The sequence below is a fragment of the Neovison vison genome, chromosome 2, assembly GCF_020171115.1.
Source record: "Neovison vison isolate M4711 chromosome 2, ASM_NN_V1, whole genome shotgun sequence".
Lineage (NCBI taxonomy): Eukaryota > Metazoa > Chordata > Mammalia > Carnivora > Mustelidae > Neogale > Neogale vison.
Window position 1 is genome coordinate 180,753,452 of NC_058092.1, and position 17,392 is coordinate 180,770,843.

The 17,392-nt window shown below is 34.6% G+C and overlaps 1 protein-coding gene across 3 annotated transcripts in view; it reads right to left on the minus strand.

Annotated features, from left to right (window-relative positions):
* The window catches only part of LOC122900720 (catenin alpha-3), a 1,358,242-nt gene that overhangs the window by 299,543 nt on the left and 1,041,307 nt on the right, over positions 1-17,392 (minus strand). For all 3 annotated transcript variants that reach the window (XM_044239621.1, XM_044239620.1, XM_044239622.1), the window contains one exon: positions 16,230-16,381. In XM_044239621.1, coding sequence (XP_044095556.1) covers positions 16,230-16,381 — 152 coding nt within the window. The remainder of the gene's footprint in view (positions 1-16,229; positions 16,382-17,392) is intronic.

Sequence of the window (17,392 nt, forward strand, 5' to 3'; positions counted from 1 at the left end):
TCTTAATGGAAATGGGATCATGCCGCACGCATTTTAGAGGTATTTTAATAGTCCGCAATGCTTTGGAATAAAATCTAAACTATTTAGTGTATCTGAAAAGGTCAAAATAACCTATTGTCTGTCCAACTCTCTAAAATCATATATTACTACCCTTCCTCCCTTCACTTAGTTTTAGACACAATGTCTCATTCCTGTTCTTTAGGTATAACCAGTGTTTCCCCAGTCTTGACATCTTTGCATTTATTCCATTCTTCCTGCAACATTCTTCCATCTTAAAATTGCTGACTCATCCTGATTCTTACTAACTAAGTCAAATTTGATCTCCTCTGGGAATTTTTCCCCAACTATATTTAAAATGTTGTCCTCTCTTATGCCAGTTTTCTCTTTATTACAAGATCCTGCTTATTCCTTTATATCATTCATCAAAACTGCCTTGTCTATAATCTTTAATTGTTCACTTTATGTCTCTCTCCACTAGAATATACACTCCAAGTGAATAACGATCTTGCCTATCTTATCTATCTCTATATGCCTAAATGTCTCAATAAAAACTTATCAAAATAAATGAACCCAAATAATTCAATGAATAGCTTAAAAAATGAGAGAAGGAGAAAAAGGAAGAAAGGACCCTCCTCCCCAAAATACATGATTATAATCAAGACAAGTGTGATTATCCCTTCCTGTAAAACGGTATGTTTAAGGTAGAAAATCAGGACTCCACAGCTACTATATAATGTAAGTAAGACCAAGATCAAGGTCTTCCGATTTCTCATCCAGTGCTCATCACAGCATCACACACTGTCTTTCAACCTGCTCTGACTGATGTGATTCTTTTGAAGCTAACGTGTAAAGCTTCAGATTTAATAATGAAACAAGGCATTTGAAGGAGAAAATGATTCTCTGTGCATTAATTGGTGAGTTCATATCTTTTTTGCATTTACATCTCCCACTTGCATTTTGATTAGCAATTTCTTCCGTCAATTTAACACCAAAATCCTCTGTAATCAGTGGCATGTTATTTTCTGGAACAGGCTCAATGAGTCCCTGAAGCTGGCAAGACAGCACTTCAATCCCTTCACCTTGGCTGCTCTAGTGGCGAGCATGCCTGACTGTCAGTCTGATTTCCTAAATCTCCTACGAGGGAGTTAGGCAGTTAGAAATACTGTTGGCATATGCTTGGCTTTAGCTCATTTCAAATACAAATGCTGGCTGGTTCCAAACACAAGCCTCACTTATTTTCTATTATTATTATTATTATTATTAATCTTTACTAATCTTCCAACATCCCTTTTGAAGAAGTTTCATGTCCTAAGGAAGAGCAATTCCTGAAAATTACACTTGATCAATTTATTTAGTGAGGCATAAATAGTAAATAAGCTTTTGATTAAAATTCCTACTCTCCTTTAATAGTAAATATATTGTAAGGGATTGTTTGTTGTCTACACAATCACTAATTTCTACTTTCTCTCTTGCTAAAAGAAGCTCAATTTTCAAATATTAGGAAGCGTGTGGTGGATGACGGTGGCAGGGGAGGAGGAGGATACCCCCATCCAAACCCAATGGAATGAATCCTGAATATTCTATGCCAAGCCTAGTAATTCTGTTCTTCCTGACATTTGTCAAGGTTATGTATCTTTGACATGGCATAAAATATATTAATAATCTGGATTCTTTTTATTTTCCCAGTCTTTTCCCACTCATACCCTGGAGTCCAGGCACTCTGACCTAATTACTATTTTCTAAACATGCTTTTACTTCTATTTCCTTGAAAATGTCCTAAATCACTATTCCAACTATACAACTCCTATCCATACAACAAAGCCAACTCAAATGTCACCAAATGATTACATCTTTGCATAATTTTCTCCATGACAGAATTAAAAACTCTTAATTACCAATGATGATTCTATATACTTCATTATGGCACTTACTGCTATAAGTTCTTATCATTGGCTCACAAATCTCTTTATTCCACAAGAATGCTAGTTAATTAAGAACAGGGATCATGCTTCAATCATGTTTGTGTTCTTAAAACTTAGCAGACAGACGGGACTCGAATATCTTTCCAAAGGTTGACTGAGGAGACTATATAAGAGGTAGAAAATTATTACTTAACGTGATGACTTCTTCATTCTTTGCCATCCAGATTCACAACTTTATATTCAAAACTTTTATTCTATCTTGTACTTTCTAGATATTATTATTTCAGAGGAATCTTTTAGAGAGAGGTATCAGAAGGACTTTATGTAGCTTAACATCTTAAATACACAGTGAATAAGCTATAGAACAGATTAAAATGTGGTAATTTAAAATACTGTTATTCTATTATAAAATATTATATTCTATTAACTAGAATATATTAATAATGAGAATGCTTCAGAACTTTTTATTAAACAAATGATTAACTGCAATGTTTTAGCAATATTTCCATTAGTTTGTTTTCCTACTTAAAAGCAGTAAGCTGTTCAAGCCAAGTTATAGTAACAAAGTTAATCAGTAAAAATTATTATTAGTAGTAATGGTGTCAATGATAAGAGTATTATAATAACTGGAGCACACTACACTTTCCAAAGATGGACTCGATATTATTTCCCAGTACAGATGTTCCTTGACCTTTACACTTCTTCCACTGACAGGTGAAGTGCATGACACCTCCTCTTGAATTGGGAAGGATTTTGACTTGTTTGTAAATAATAAATTGTGACAAAAATGACAGTGCATGATTTTGAAGATTAAGTTAGAAAAAGAAATACTGTATGTGTTTTGTTAGCACCTATCCATGGATTCTTGAAATGCCATGAAAAATAAATAAATAAATAAATAAATACCTGGAGGCTATCATGCTATGAGAAAGCCAAACCACATGAAAGCTAATGCAGTTTTCCTTAGTCTTTCAGTACTTAGATCAGACATCAGATATGCAAGTGATCAAGCCTATGCCCTTTCTGAATTCTTGACCCATAGAACTTGGATATAACATAGCAGTTGTTGTTTTATGCCACTAAGTTTAAGATAACTTGTTGCATAGCAGTAATAACTAGAACAAAAATTTTGACATGGATGGGTGCATGGGTGGCTCAGTCAGTTAACTATCTGCCTTCAACTGAGGTCATGATCCCAGGGTCCTGGGATGGAGCCCCATATCGGGCTCCCTGCTCAGCAGAGCGTGCTTCTTCTGCTCCTTCTTCTGCTCCGCCTGCTTGTACTCATTCTCTTTCTCTCTCTGTCAGATAAATAAATAAACCCTTAAAATAAAAAGAGTTTAATGAGGAATGGTTAGGTATTCACTAATCTCATTTATTCTGATTAGACATAAAGGAAAAAGACATTTACCTTTTCCTTTTTAGTTTACATGGGTCTCATTTGAGTATTGGCCAACAGTATGTAGATAGAAGTATGCCATACTGAGGTTTGGTCATCAAACTTCCTGTTCAATCATCCACTGTCTCTTCCCTTTCTCCAGCAACAGTGGAAGCCATATTGTAAAGATGGCAGTGACAAAAAACTGAAGAATCCTGAATCACTGAGTCATTACCTGGTAGAAACTTATCCAGGAAAACTGGCTAACATCAGAACAATATATAAATGATAAATAAACTATCAATGAAATAATCTACTGGGATTTGTGGGATTCTGTTACAGCAAATAGAATTTGTTTTTTTGGCCAATACACATAACAAATTTTTTGTGTGTTACTACACTGTAATACTAATGCAAATTCAGTGAGCATTTACAATGTGCCGGAAAATTTTGCTTGGTGTTGTGCTTGTGTTATCCCATTTAAATTAAGATCAACCATAACACTAGGTCAATATGTTTTTGTTTTTTTTTTCTTATTTTACAAATGCAAATCCAAAGTTGAGAAAGAATCTGATTTACTCAGGGTCACAAAGGTATTCCAAAGAAGGGCAATTTCCTTAAAGATGGAGCACTGTGAGGAAAACCTGAAATAAGATTGTTTTCCTGGAGTTAAATTTGCAAAATCCATAGGAAAAGATAAGCTTATATAAATGTATTGTTGATATAAAATATGTTAAGAAGGTAGTCTAAATTTATTCCTAGACCACAGATTTTGGTTATAATAGAAGATGCGCAAAAATTATTGATTTTATTTTCATTTTTTTTAGTAATTAGACCACTATGGACTCATTACAATGTATTTTATAGCTATTTTTAAAGGTTAGAAATAATTTTTGTTATAGAATCTTCCTATATTTTATGACTTTAATTAAATTTCTGATTTCTTTTCCAAACAGTGCAATATAAGACAACATAAAACATATTTTAAATTATTAAATTTATGGATAACTTTGTCACTTTTCAGAGTCTCCAACAATGAGGGTTTGATAATGGAAGATAATGTGCATAAAATACATTTCAGCAAGCTCCACAAACTCCTTTCTTAATGATCTTTCTTCCACAGCCCAACAGCTAATGCATACAATCAAGAAGTCTCATGGAGCTATTCTACAACTATTATCATCTTAAAAAAGGAATCTTATCACCTGAACAAGGTAACATGAAGGGCTTTTATTTTTTATTTTTTAAAGACTTTATTTATTTATTTGAGAGAGAGAAAGCATGAGCAGGGGGAGCAGGAAGAGGGAGAAGCAGGCTCCCCACTGAACAATGAGCCTGATGTAGGACTCCATCCCAGGACTGAAAGATCATGACTTTAGCCAAAGGCAGATGCTTAGCTGATTGAGCCACCCAGGTGGCCCACATGAAAGCCTTCTAAAAAATCTATACATTCAGTTTTGTAGAAGTTTGTACTGAGAGAAATATCAATGATACAGACATTTATACCCATTTGTGGCCACATAATACAATACATAGTAGAATCCTTGGTACTTTCAAAACAATCTCAAAATGAAGATCAAGGAAATTTTAATTCTTTGTGAGAGTATTTATCAAAGTTAGTTTTTTTAGTGTCTGTCACTTTTTATAATATAAAATATAACAAAGTAATTTTTTTCTTGCCATTAATTCCTTGAGGTCCACTGATTATGTTTCAGACAAGTGACAGATTTGACAACTAAATCAATCACTGTATTTAACTGTAAAAAAGTCTAAGATCTGATTATTTTAAAGGTCTAAAAAGCACTTCTTTTATAGAGCCTACATTCTTGTATGAAGAGACAGACAGTAGATAAATAAGCAGGAAGTATGTAATATGTCATTTGTTATGATAAACACTCTGAAAACACAAACTTGGGTAAGAAGACAGAGAGTGGCTGAAGTGAGAGGTGCTATCTCTACATATGGATCTATCTAAGATCTGTACAGGAAGATATAAAAGTCATGATGGAGCAGACCTGAACAAGTCTGCTGTGCAAATTCTCGGAGAGAAAACATATGGTTAGAAAGGACAGTAAATGGAAAAATACCAGAAGTGTAGGCTTGTCTGGCAAATACAAGGAACAGACAGAAGGGCTATATGTCTGAATCGGAGGGAGCAGAGAGGAGCATTATAGGGTAGATATTCTTCAACAAACTGCCCAAAAAGTAATTTGGGAGATTTATGTGTTTATACCTGGCCCATCAACAAAAAGAATTCAATGGAGTAGAAGGGCTCCTGTTGAAAAACACTGGGCCATTTCTCCTCTTGAGTTAAAGGGAAATGTTCTGAACCAGGTGCCCTAACACCACAGTTTCCAGCCTGTTACTTCCCCTTATCAGAGTGTTACCTCAGGTGCCTTTCTTCATTTATGGACCTTTTGTTACCAGTCTCCAGAATATTTCTCTCTTTGAATCTATATCATTTACCAAAAATGTACTGAATATATACTGGATACTGGAAATATAAAATTCTCAATATCTCTCTTTCTATTAGGTATGCTAAGGTATATTTCCTAAATCATCATTTTATAAATGTGTTTTTCAGATTCTTTTCTCTAGAGCTCTAGCATTCTCTTGAACTTTCCAAAAGTTACTTTTGAAATGTAGGTAAATAGGCAAACATCTTATCTGAGGTAAACAATTAGCCCAACTATAAGAGTTTTTAGGATTGAAACAAAACATAAAATAATAAAAACTTATTATTAGATTTAATACCTTATATAAATTTACTAACTTCACTACTAATTCAAATTCATTTATAATTAATGAAAATCACTTGGTGATAAGTATATCAAAAATAAACAACAGAAAAATTCCTTATGATTTGACAACTAAGCATCTTCTCCACATTATTCTTCTATTCACAGGGCTAGCTATTTCCCAGGAAGGTGTTTTCAAAGAGGGATGCTGGACTCCTTATTTTGCTTTATAAAGATTTTATTTATTTGACAGATAGAGATCACAAGTAGGCAGAGAGGCAGGCAGAGAGAGAGAGGAGGAAGCAGGCTCTCCAAGGAGCAGAGAGCCAGGTGCAGGGCTCGATCCCAGGACCCTGGGATCATGACATGAGCAGAAGGTAGAGGCTTTAACCCACTGAGCCACCCAGGGGTCCCCGAACTCCTTATATTCAGCTATCTGGAGTCAAAGGCTCCAAGCAGCACTTGCATAGAGTTCTCTGAGCACAAGATTAGTCTGCCTCTGAGTCCTTCTCAACCATAAGCTTTCTTGCCAGTCTGGTGGTTTTGACTCTTTGGTGAAAGAAGACTTCCCAGAATTACTTCAAGTGGAACATCTTTCAGCATGAACAACAGAGATTACTGGCTAGAGCTGCTTCGAGGCTTAACCAGCATGTTTCTCAATGAGCACTGTTTCTCACTCTAGTCACTCCTGTTCCCTTACTCAGAAGTCTCCTCAGATGGTATATCCATGAAGAAGGCCATTAAGCATGCTGAGCTCATAAAAGTTCATCTCTTGCTGACCACTGCTAGCAGGGAGTTCTGCTTTTTCTTACCTTAAACTCTGTTTTCAAAGGAAACAGCAAGAGCCTCACTACAGAATTCTTTGCCACTAATGTTTGATTTAAATTTGCATACAAAGCTAAATTCACTTTGCTACAGATCTTTTATTAAGTTATTTTAGAAAGCCCCCTGGTAACTGGCTTCTTTACAAACTGGTTCTGTTATTATAAAATGGTCATATCCCTTCCAAAAAGGACAGAGTGTTTTAACTGGGATTCTCTGGCAAGACTCCTGTGAGAGTGAGGACTGGATGACTAAGATGAATTCAGGAAATCTGCTTAATACTGAAAAATGAAAAGGTGTAGTCTCTGTACATTAAATAAATTTGAAATGGTGCCTGAATAGATTCTCCACAGTCAACAAAGGATTCACCGAGCATGAAGAGAGGAAGCTAACATTTGATAGCAGTTAGGCCTATGGAGACAAAGTGTTCCCTGGGGTTGGAAAAATGGGCTTGATAAGGAAATGTGATCATTAGTGCCTCGACACTGTGGGCATCACCCAGTGGGTGAAGATGCACCACAGGACCTCAAGCAGTATAATCAGGGCCTCGAAACTAGATGAACATGACACTTTATCACCCAAATTGGACACTTTTGAGAGTAAGGGAGGGGTAATAATCCAAATGTGCCCTAAGGAAAATAAGGCATATAGTCTTTCTAAATCCCTGCATGTCAAACACAGTTAGTAAGCACTTATTTTATGAAAATTCATTTGCAATCCAATAACCTTTGAACCAATTTTTATTACTATAACATAAAGAAAAGAGAAAGTAAGGGTGCCTGCGTGGCTCAGTCAGTTAAGCATCAGTTAAGCAGACTCTTGCTTTCGGCTCAGGACATGGTCTCATGGATCATGTTCTCAGCAGGGAGTCTCTCCCTCCCCCCACCCCCAACTCATGTGCATACATGCACTTTCTCTCTCTCTCTCTCAAATAAATAAATTAATTAAAAATTTTTAAAAAAGAAAACAAAAATGAAATGAAGTTGATGAATTTTAACATTCCATAAACCTCAAAAATTGAATTTCAAAATGTATGATAATCAAAGGTCAAGCTAAAATTTAATTTTACCTGTTAAACAAATGATGCAAAATACCAAGAGGAATGGAAAAACTCCTTACCGCCTTTGGAGAATCCTAGTAACTAAAGCACTCTTTGCAAAGTAACAGGGCATGAATATAAAATTTGCAAAGAATAAAGCACAGACAGTTTAACCCACAAAAGAAAACGTAAAAAAAATTAGAGCACCTGGAAGAATGAAAACCACATGAGTAGAAAAAAGGGTGGAGGAAACCACCCGGGATCCTGCAATGGGAATAATAAGGATTAGCAGAAATTGCATGGGGCAGTCACATGACTCAAGGATTTTGAAGAAAAGACAATTCTAACATTCAAGTATGTTGGATGATTGGATTTACACAGGAAAACTAATAAAAGGGCAAATGGATCTTTGGAAAACCCAGTCTAGATTTTAATAGAAAGCCAAAACAGATTATCTAAGACAAAGGTCAGTAAAATATCTCTCGAATGAGCCAAACAGTAACTGTTTTGGGCCTTGTGAGCCATATGGTTTCTATAGCCATGACTCAACCTTCCCCTTATTGTGTGAAGAGGTATCTGTCGGTGTGGCTATATGAAATTTGAATTTCATATAACTTTCACATATCAAATAATATTATTTTTTTAAAGATTTTATTTATTTATTTGACAGAGAGAGAGAGACAGGGAGAGAGGGAACACAAGCAGGGTGAGTGGGAGAAGGAGAAGCAGGCTCCCTGTTGAGCAGGAGCCCTATGCAGGGCATGATCCCAGGACCCTGGGATTATGACCTGAGCTGAAGGCAGACGCTTAATGACTGAGTCACACAGGTGCTCCCCCCAAAATATTATCTTTCTCTCAAACTTCTCCAACTACTTAAAAATGTTAAAATCTTTCTTAGTCCACAGGCCACATGAAATAAGATGGTCAACCAAATGTGGCCCAAAGGCCATAAATTTGCCACTCCCTGATCTAATACACAGTAATTTGTAAACATGAGAAATAAAAACCAACAAAAGAGGACCCATACCTTAGTAATATCTTGTAGGTAGCCAGTAATAAGGTAGAAAGGAATTTATTTTATTATAATATGCTAAATGTCTGCATTTTCATTAGTTTATGCAGGTCTTTTCAGTTAGTTCTAATTAATACATTTGATAGGACTTTGTCTAAATAAAATTACCTGATTTCTGAGGTGTTGACTACTGGGTAAAATATCCTTTATTTTTTAAATCAACTTTATCCATGTAGTTTGCTTGCCATTTTAAGTGTATAGTTTGGTAAGTTTTGACAAATGAGTATACCCAAGTAACTATCTTGGATTATAGGTTTTCGTAAAAGAGTCTAGTGGGAATTTGTTTAGGACAGCTTTAAATCTGTAAATCGATCTGAGGATTCTTGACACCATAATAATACTGAGTCTCCCAGTCCAAGAATATGCTAAATCACTTCAAATTTGTGTTTTTCTTAATAATATTTCATAATTTCCGGAGTATAAATCTTGTATAGGTTTGCTTAATTTATCAATAAATTTATTTTGTTATGTTTGATGCTGCGATATACTGTACTTTTTAAAATATATATTTTCTAGCTGTTGGTTGTGATATAACAAATATATATATTGAGTTTCATTGTATTTCTCTATTACATATTTATCAGTTCATTAATTTTGCCTTTATCCTTTTTTCACCTGTTCCTTTTTCCTAAATTCACTTACCAGTTCTACTAGGGTGGGTTTTTTGGGTTGTTCTTGTTATTTATTTATTTATTTATTTATTTATTTTTAGGATTTTTCAGTGTGGCCGATTATATAATTTGCAAATATAGAGTTTTACTTTTTCCTTGTAATCCATATACTTTTTATTTTGTTTCTTGATTTACTGTACTGGTTAGAAATTATACAACATTCATTTCACTGGAGTATGGAAATTCTCACTTTGTTCCCAATCTGAGGGAAAAACGTTTTGTCCTTCATTTCCAAGTGCAATGATACCTGAGGGCACCGTTAAGCATCTGCTTCAGCTCAGGTCATGACCCCAGGATCCTGGGATCAAGTCCTGCATTGCGTTCCCTACTCAGCAAGGAGCCTGCTTCTCCCTCTCCCTCTGCCTGCTGCTCCTCTTGCATGTGTGCTGTGCTCTCTCTCACTCTCTCTCTGGCAAATAAATAAACAAAATCTTAAAAAAAAATGCAGTGATGACTGAGAGCAGTAATTAAATAGTATGCTTCCATTTCCCTCTACAGTAAAGAAACTGCTATCATGTAAAGTAACAGGCCAAATGATAACACATAAAACTGATACTTGACCACGTACTGATTTCATACATTATTCTTCTCACTGTTTCATTTCTGAACTTAATTCAGTAGAATTCTAGTTGTACAAGATAACACTTTACACTAGTTAGTGACTGACACCCTCAGAGTCTTTTCCTCCTATATTTTGATTATGAAACTTCAGAGAAACAGACGAACAGCAGCTTATTCAGAAGACATATAAAGCAAAATAATTTTCTGAGGTCAGCAGAAAAGAAGTTATGGAGAACAAAAAAAAGATGTTCAAAGAAATCATGTTAGTGGAAGTAATCTAAATTAAGAAAATTATAAATAATTCTAGTGAAAGCTATCTATAAATTCCTGCAGGTATAGTAGAATCAGAAAAAAAAAAAAAAAAGAAAAGCTTTTTCAGAGCACCTGGGTGGCTCAGTCAGTTAATCCCTAGCCTCTTGATTTTGGTTCAGGTCACGATCTCAGGGTCATGAGATCAAGCCCCTCACTGGGCTCCACACAGAGCTGGAGTTTTCTCAAGATTCCTTCTCTCCCTCTGCCTCTACCCACTTCTCCCACTCTCACTCTTACACTCTCTCTAAAGAATTAATTAAATATTAATTTCTTAAAAAGAAAAAAATGTTTCTTTGGCTATATATGCTGAAATTGTATATTGAACTGTGTTTCAATTCTAGAAGTATGTAAAAGATTCATGTAGAAATGGTTCGTGTAAACTGGGCCATGTAAATGTTTACTTTATTTTCCTTTGTTTCTTGAAAAATTAACTTCCATCAAGTAACATATCCAAAACATGTTCTTCTTCCCTAAAACATAAAATTAGACAACTAACAGAGAAAATCTGCTAGTGATAGTCCTGAAAATATTCACATTTGGTTTGGAAAATGTGCTTTTGATAAGTTACATATGAAAATTCACACACAAAAAATATATGAAGCCCACATTCTGAATACCTGTTAAAAGGCTGACTTTTTGCTGAATCTTTTCTTCTTTTTGAGGATATTTCACCGCTGGCCACTCATGTTTCTCACAATTCAATTATGTTGCCCATTTTAATATCTATTTCTGGTTAAGCACATTTCCCAAAAAGATGAACTATCATGTCCTTGCACATTTTAAGAAGTTAATAAAAATAACATATAGAATTATATGCTAGCTTAAAGTAATATAGTCTCAAAGGCACAATTTTTATTAAATAATCTATAATTCAGATACTCAATAAACATGTTTCCTTTTATATAATACAAAATCTTGAGAAAAATATAATTTCTTGTTTAGAACTTCACCTCTTAAGGTACTTTTTGGGCTTTGGTTTCATGTTGACCAGCAGACACATTTCTATAACTTCTATAAGTAACATTCTTCAAAATATAAAGAAAATAATAAGCAGCTTCAGTAGTACTAGCACTATTCATAATGGCAATAGAAATAGTAGCTACCATCTTATAAAAGACTACTTTTACTTAGTACTTCATTTCTATTAGCTCATTTTGTCAGCATAATAACTTTCTGAAGTAGGTTTAATACAAAGGAGGAAACAGAGGGTTAGTGAGATTTGTGACTTGGTTTAACATAAACTATTATGTAGACTCAATAATTGCAAAATTTATAAATAGATACTAAACACCAAAAAATAATAAATATTCAATACTCCCCTCTCTCTAAGGTTATTAAGAATGAGATTCTATAACTTCTTTGTCCACAAACTGAATCCAATGGAAAGAATAATATTATATGTCAAAGCATTTTCTCTTAGAAATTTTAAAAATCTGAACAATTGCTAACATAATTATTCACCAAAATAAATATTAAAGGTAGATAAAATCATATTTCTATAAAACTATTTACAAAATTTCAGGCACTGATCTTAAATTAGTATTTTATTGTTTCAAGGAAACAGAACATTCATGAAAATTCAGACATAGGACAGGATTCTGAAACAGTCACACTCTCAAGAGCATAACTAGATCTCCTTGACTGTGCAAAATTATAAGCATATTGCCTTGATCTTGACACTCTTTAGATTCTTTAAAGAAAGCATCAAATGTTTTGCAGTTCTAAGATTGGGATATTGGTCAGCATTAGATTTGACATTACAAAGAGCAGATTATACCAGATCAATTGTATTATCTTCTATGATAAAAGAATAGTCCAAAGGAAAAAAAAAATGATAGAATTTCATTTACTGAACCTGAGTTAGATTTCTATTTTCAACATATAATCTGATTAGCAGCTAAGTACAAAGGTTTATGGATCATCCTCCAAAGAATCCTTATAGAAGTTCTATGGAGGTTTCCCTAGAAGCTGTCTTAGAAACTAGGCATGCAGGCACATGGGCTCCTGGAATTTCCTTCATGGTTTCAAGTACAGCAGCTCTTTTTTGTATGTTTTATTTATCTATCTATCTATTTATTTATTTATGCTGGCCATAAAGTTTGTTTAAAGAAGAATAGCTCTACCTCAAAATTCAGAAAACATTATTACAAGCCATACACCTACCAGTATATTCTCAGTTGGATGGAACATCAGCTTCTAAGGTCTCTTAAGACTAAAGTCCTTAACTGGAGCTATCTAGCAGAGATTACAAAGCAGATAAAGAACAAGTATAATTCAATATTTTGTTTAGTAATCTAGAGGAAGGAACTGAGATTATAATTTCATGTTTCTAATTAATGCTAATTTAGATACAGTCACAACCAAGTGGCTAACAGACACATGAAAAAATGTTCAACATCACTAGCCATCAGGGAAATACAAATCAAAACCACAATGATATATCACCTTACTCCAGTTAGAATGGCCAAAATTAACAAGATAGGAAATAACAAGTGTTGGCGAGGTTGTGGAGATAGGGGGACCCTCTTACACTGTTGGCAGGAATGTAAACTAGTGACTGTCACTCTGGACAGAGTGACTTCCAATCACTCTGGAAAACAGCATGGATGTTCTAAAAGATGTTAAAAATAGAGCTACTCTATGACCCAGCAATTGTGCTACTACGTATTTACGAAGATACAGATGTAGTAAAAAGAAGGGGCACATGCACCCCAATGTTCATAGCAGCAATGTCTACAATAGCCAAATTGCAGAAGGAACCAAGATGCCCTTCAACAGATGAATGAATAAAGAAGATGTGTTTCATATATATAATGGAATATTATTAAGTCATCAGAAAGGATGAGTACCCACCATCTTCATTGACATAGACAGACCTGGAGAGGATTATGTTAAGGGAAATAAGCCAAGCAGAGAAAGAAAATTATATGGTTTTAGTCATATGTAGAACATAAGGAATAGAGCAGAGGACCACAGGGGAGGGGAGGGAAAACTGAATGAAGAAATCAGAGAGGAATACAAACCACAAGGGATTCTGGACTCTGGGAAACAAACTGAAGGTTACAGAAGGGAGAGGAGTAGTGCAATGGAGTAACCGGGTGATGGGTATTAAGAAGGGCACATGTTGGGATGAGCACTGGGTATTATAGGTAACTAATGAATCATGAACACTACTTCAAAAACATGATACACTACATGCTGGCTAATTGAACATAATAAAATAAATGAATAAATAAATAAAAGCAACCTGATAAATTATATGAAAAAATCATTTAGAAATATAATAAAGTTTAATATGATAAGGCTTTATGGTCAAGAGCAAATCTATCAAATCAAAATGGAGAATATATGGCAACAGCAGGGTGAAAATAAAAATAAAAGGAATTCATTGTCTATCCAACAATCTTGCTGTTTAAGAGGGAAAAAAATAAGTTCACAGCAGTTGGCTGTGTTATTGGCAATAACATAAGAACAAGTTTTCCACTTTATTTGACTTTGGACAGGTCCTAATTAGAGTATGCTTTTTGATAGTCTCATTTGAGAATTTTGTTGAAAAGTTAAATAAGGACTAGTAAAGAACACAAAATACTAAATTATTCCTATGAGGAAAAGTTAAAAGAAATTAAAGTATGTACCTTGAAGAAGAGATGACTATAGGGAAATATTACTGCACTCTAAGGCTATTAAATAATTATAATAAATTGTTCTCTTGCCCTACAGAGGATTGTTGGATATGAGAGATATATAGAAATAATGGCAAGATAATTTGATTTGCTATAAGTAAGCTATTTTGATAATAAGGAAACTTTTAAATACTAAATGTATGTACAAATGGAACAAACTATAAGACTTTTTTCATCCATAGATAGCTTTTTCAGGGAAAAAAGAAAAAAAAAAGCATTTTCTACCCTGGTTCACCTAGGCTATTTCACTGGTTTAATCTTATCACATATCTACCCAGGGATACTGGAAATGCAGGTGTTTTACTCTGGAATGTCTATTTCCTGAAATTCACGTGTCTTCACTCGATGTTTCTCTCCTGGTTCTACCTGTCTTCTCAGTTTTGGATTATTACCAGTTGCCAGTCCACTAGTCCACATGGGTAAGGTTTAAAATCCTTTTTAGAGTAAGAAAATATTTGAAAAAAATATTTTGCATCTCAGATATAATACTCGTCCAGTGCCACAGCACTCGATTCCATATGAACAAATACTTCCTGGATGTTTGCAAATACATAAATGAAGTTTCTCTTTCATGTATTACTGGCTTCCTTGCAGGTTTTGCCATGCTCTGAAATGTTAGATCCTATATCTTGACACCTTTAACTTTTCTTTTAGAATTTCTTTCATAAGCATCCATTGGCCCTGCCAGTGTCTTTAACTTTCATTGGCACTTTTCCTTATAAGATCCCCAAATGACTCAATTTTTATGTACTGCTCTGTGTACCTTAACTATGACATCTAAGCCCATCAGATGTGATTGGTGCTCTGACCATATATCCTCAGAACTTACAGTTCCATCTTTATAGTTTCACTAACAGTTAAATGTAGAGACTTTCAAATTAAACTTCATTCATACTTAACAAATTACCCTCACCATTCCTACTGAATCTTCTTACTGCAAGCACCTGCCACTCTCCCTAAGGGTTGCTTTTTTTGGTTACAAGAGTTTGACTGACCCACAGAGGAGGCTTTAGTAACACCTCTGAGGCAGGGTAGTCTTTAATCAAGGATGAATAGGTAGATAAATTAGGTTTTGTTCACCTCAGGAAAGGTAATTATGAGGTGTATTCTATAGTATCACCTAGACTTCCCAGCAGGATTAAGTCCTAGCTTCCAGTAGTAATGCATGATAACATCTTACTGGTTTACTTCCCCTCCCTGCCTCACTTTTACTGTCTTAATTTTTCCTAAATAGACTACTAGTCCCCCTAAATAGACTAATGGTAACACAAATCCTTACCTCAAGATCTGCCTTCAGGTGAACCTATTCTAAGATAAAATATCACCATATCTTTTCATGGGCATTTTTCAGAAAACTTCCACTGTTTTTTCAAATAAAATTTGAATAAACCACCCACATTAATATTTGAGTTAAAAGAAATAACCCTGGGGTCTGTGTTTGCAGTATGCCCACAATAAATGTCTCACTTTCACCCTTAAGAAGGCTGCATATATTCCCCCAAACAGACAATTCACAGACTGGGGCAGTTCAAGTGTTTGTTGTTCCTGTCAGCTCCAAGTGCAATTTCTTAAAGAACAGTCAGTCTGTGAGTCTCTAATCCAGTATGAGAGGGTTTGACCATAGAAACACCCTATTTTAGACATACTTTCTTACTGATTTCAATACAATGATGAGAAAGATGCTTTCCTTTCCATTCAAGAAAAGAAATCAAATTATTTTATGTATTTTTCTTTGGCTCCTGATCATGCTATGTGACACCTCAGTGAATTCTGCACACAAGGAATCCTATCATTTCTGCACACACAGCAGTTAAATGTGCTCATTTGTATAAGTTATAACCAAATACATAAGTGAAAGTGTTGTTTGTGACAGTAGATTTCACTTCAGGGATACATATGAATTTCTCAAGTTCTAATAGATTTCAGCATTGACATTATGAAATAGAAATAAAATATTTCTTGCAATCATTCCAAGTATTCCAGATGGTGAGGAGCATTGTGATAATTCAATGGAAAGCAAAGCAAACTTACCCGAATCATCATGACCGAACATCTGATATCATGAATTGTATCATAGATCTTCTTTGAGATGTCCACAAATTGATCATCATCAAATACATCCAAAGAGTTTTTATTTAAGGCTTCTAAGGCAACATCCACTTGTGTTACAAACTCAGGTATTGCTGTTAAAATTAATAAGAAAGAAAAGATTGCCCCATTTGTATTTTCTGATTTCTGGAGTTTCATAAAAATATGAGACATATTTTAAATAAATATTTGGTTAATAGGATTTTAATAATTTTTTTCATACAAAAAAACAAAAAATTTTGGCAGGCAATTTTGGATCTCTGAAAAGTGAAGGGAAACAAAGGCAATAAAATATATATTTTATAGAAATGTTTTAAAAGATTATCTTTCTCCTTCATGTCACTTTCATTTCCACTAAGGCTAGAACCATATAATCATTTCTCATCCTATTCAATATAAGCCCCAAGAAATTACCAAAAAGAACTGGTGTGTTAACAATTGAAATTATAAACATAAAGATATTTTAAAAAAGAAAGCATTTGAGTTGCTAAATATAAGAAATTTAATTAAAGATAACAACTCTATCTCAGAGATATGACAGAAACATCATAAACTGTCTTTCATTAAGATGTTTTCCCTAACATCAAAGAGATTAGGGGTTCCAAGATGGTGGTGTAGGAAGACTCTGAATTCATTTCCTATCATGGACACACCAAATCTGTAGCTATATGTGGAGTAATTCCCACTGAAAAAGAACTGAAAACTAGCTAAACAGCTCTTTCCACATCAAGGGAAAGGAGTACATCAAGATAGGTAGGAAAGGCAGAGATGCATTCTCCCCCAAATCCTACCCACACAATAGGGAGGAAATTTCATGGGTCCAGAGCTTCTCTCTAAGGAATGAGGAGTTTGGGCTCCATGTCAGGCAGCCTAACCTTTAGGATCTGCACCAGAGAGATGAAGCCCCCAAAATATCTTGCTCTAGAAACCAATGGTGCCTATATTTGGGGATCCCAGGGAATTGCAGAATATCAGATACTACTTTTGAGAGCTAGCACATAGATTCCATCATCCCAGGACACAGCGCAAAGGCTGACGTTGAGAGGTGCTGAAAGATGAGTGAATGAGATTATTTGCTAATCATAACATTTGCCGGAAGCAAAGGA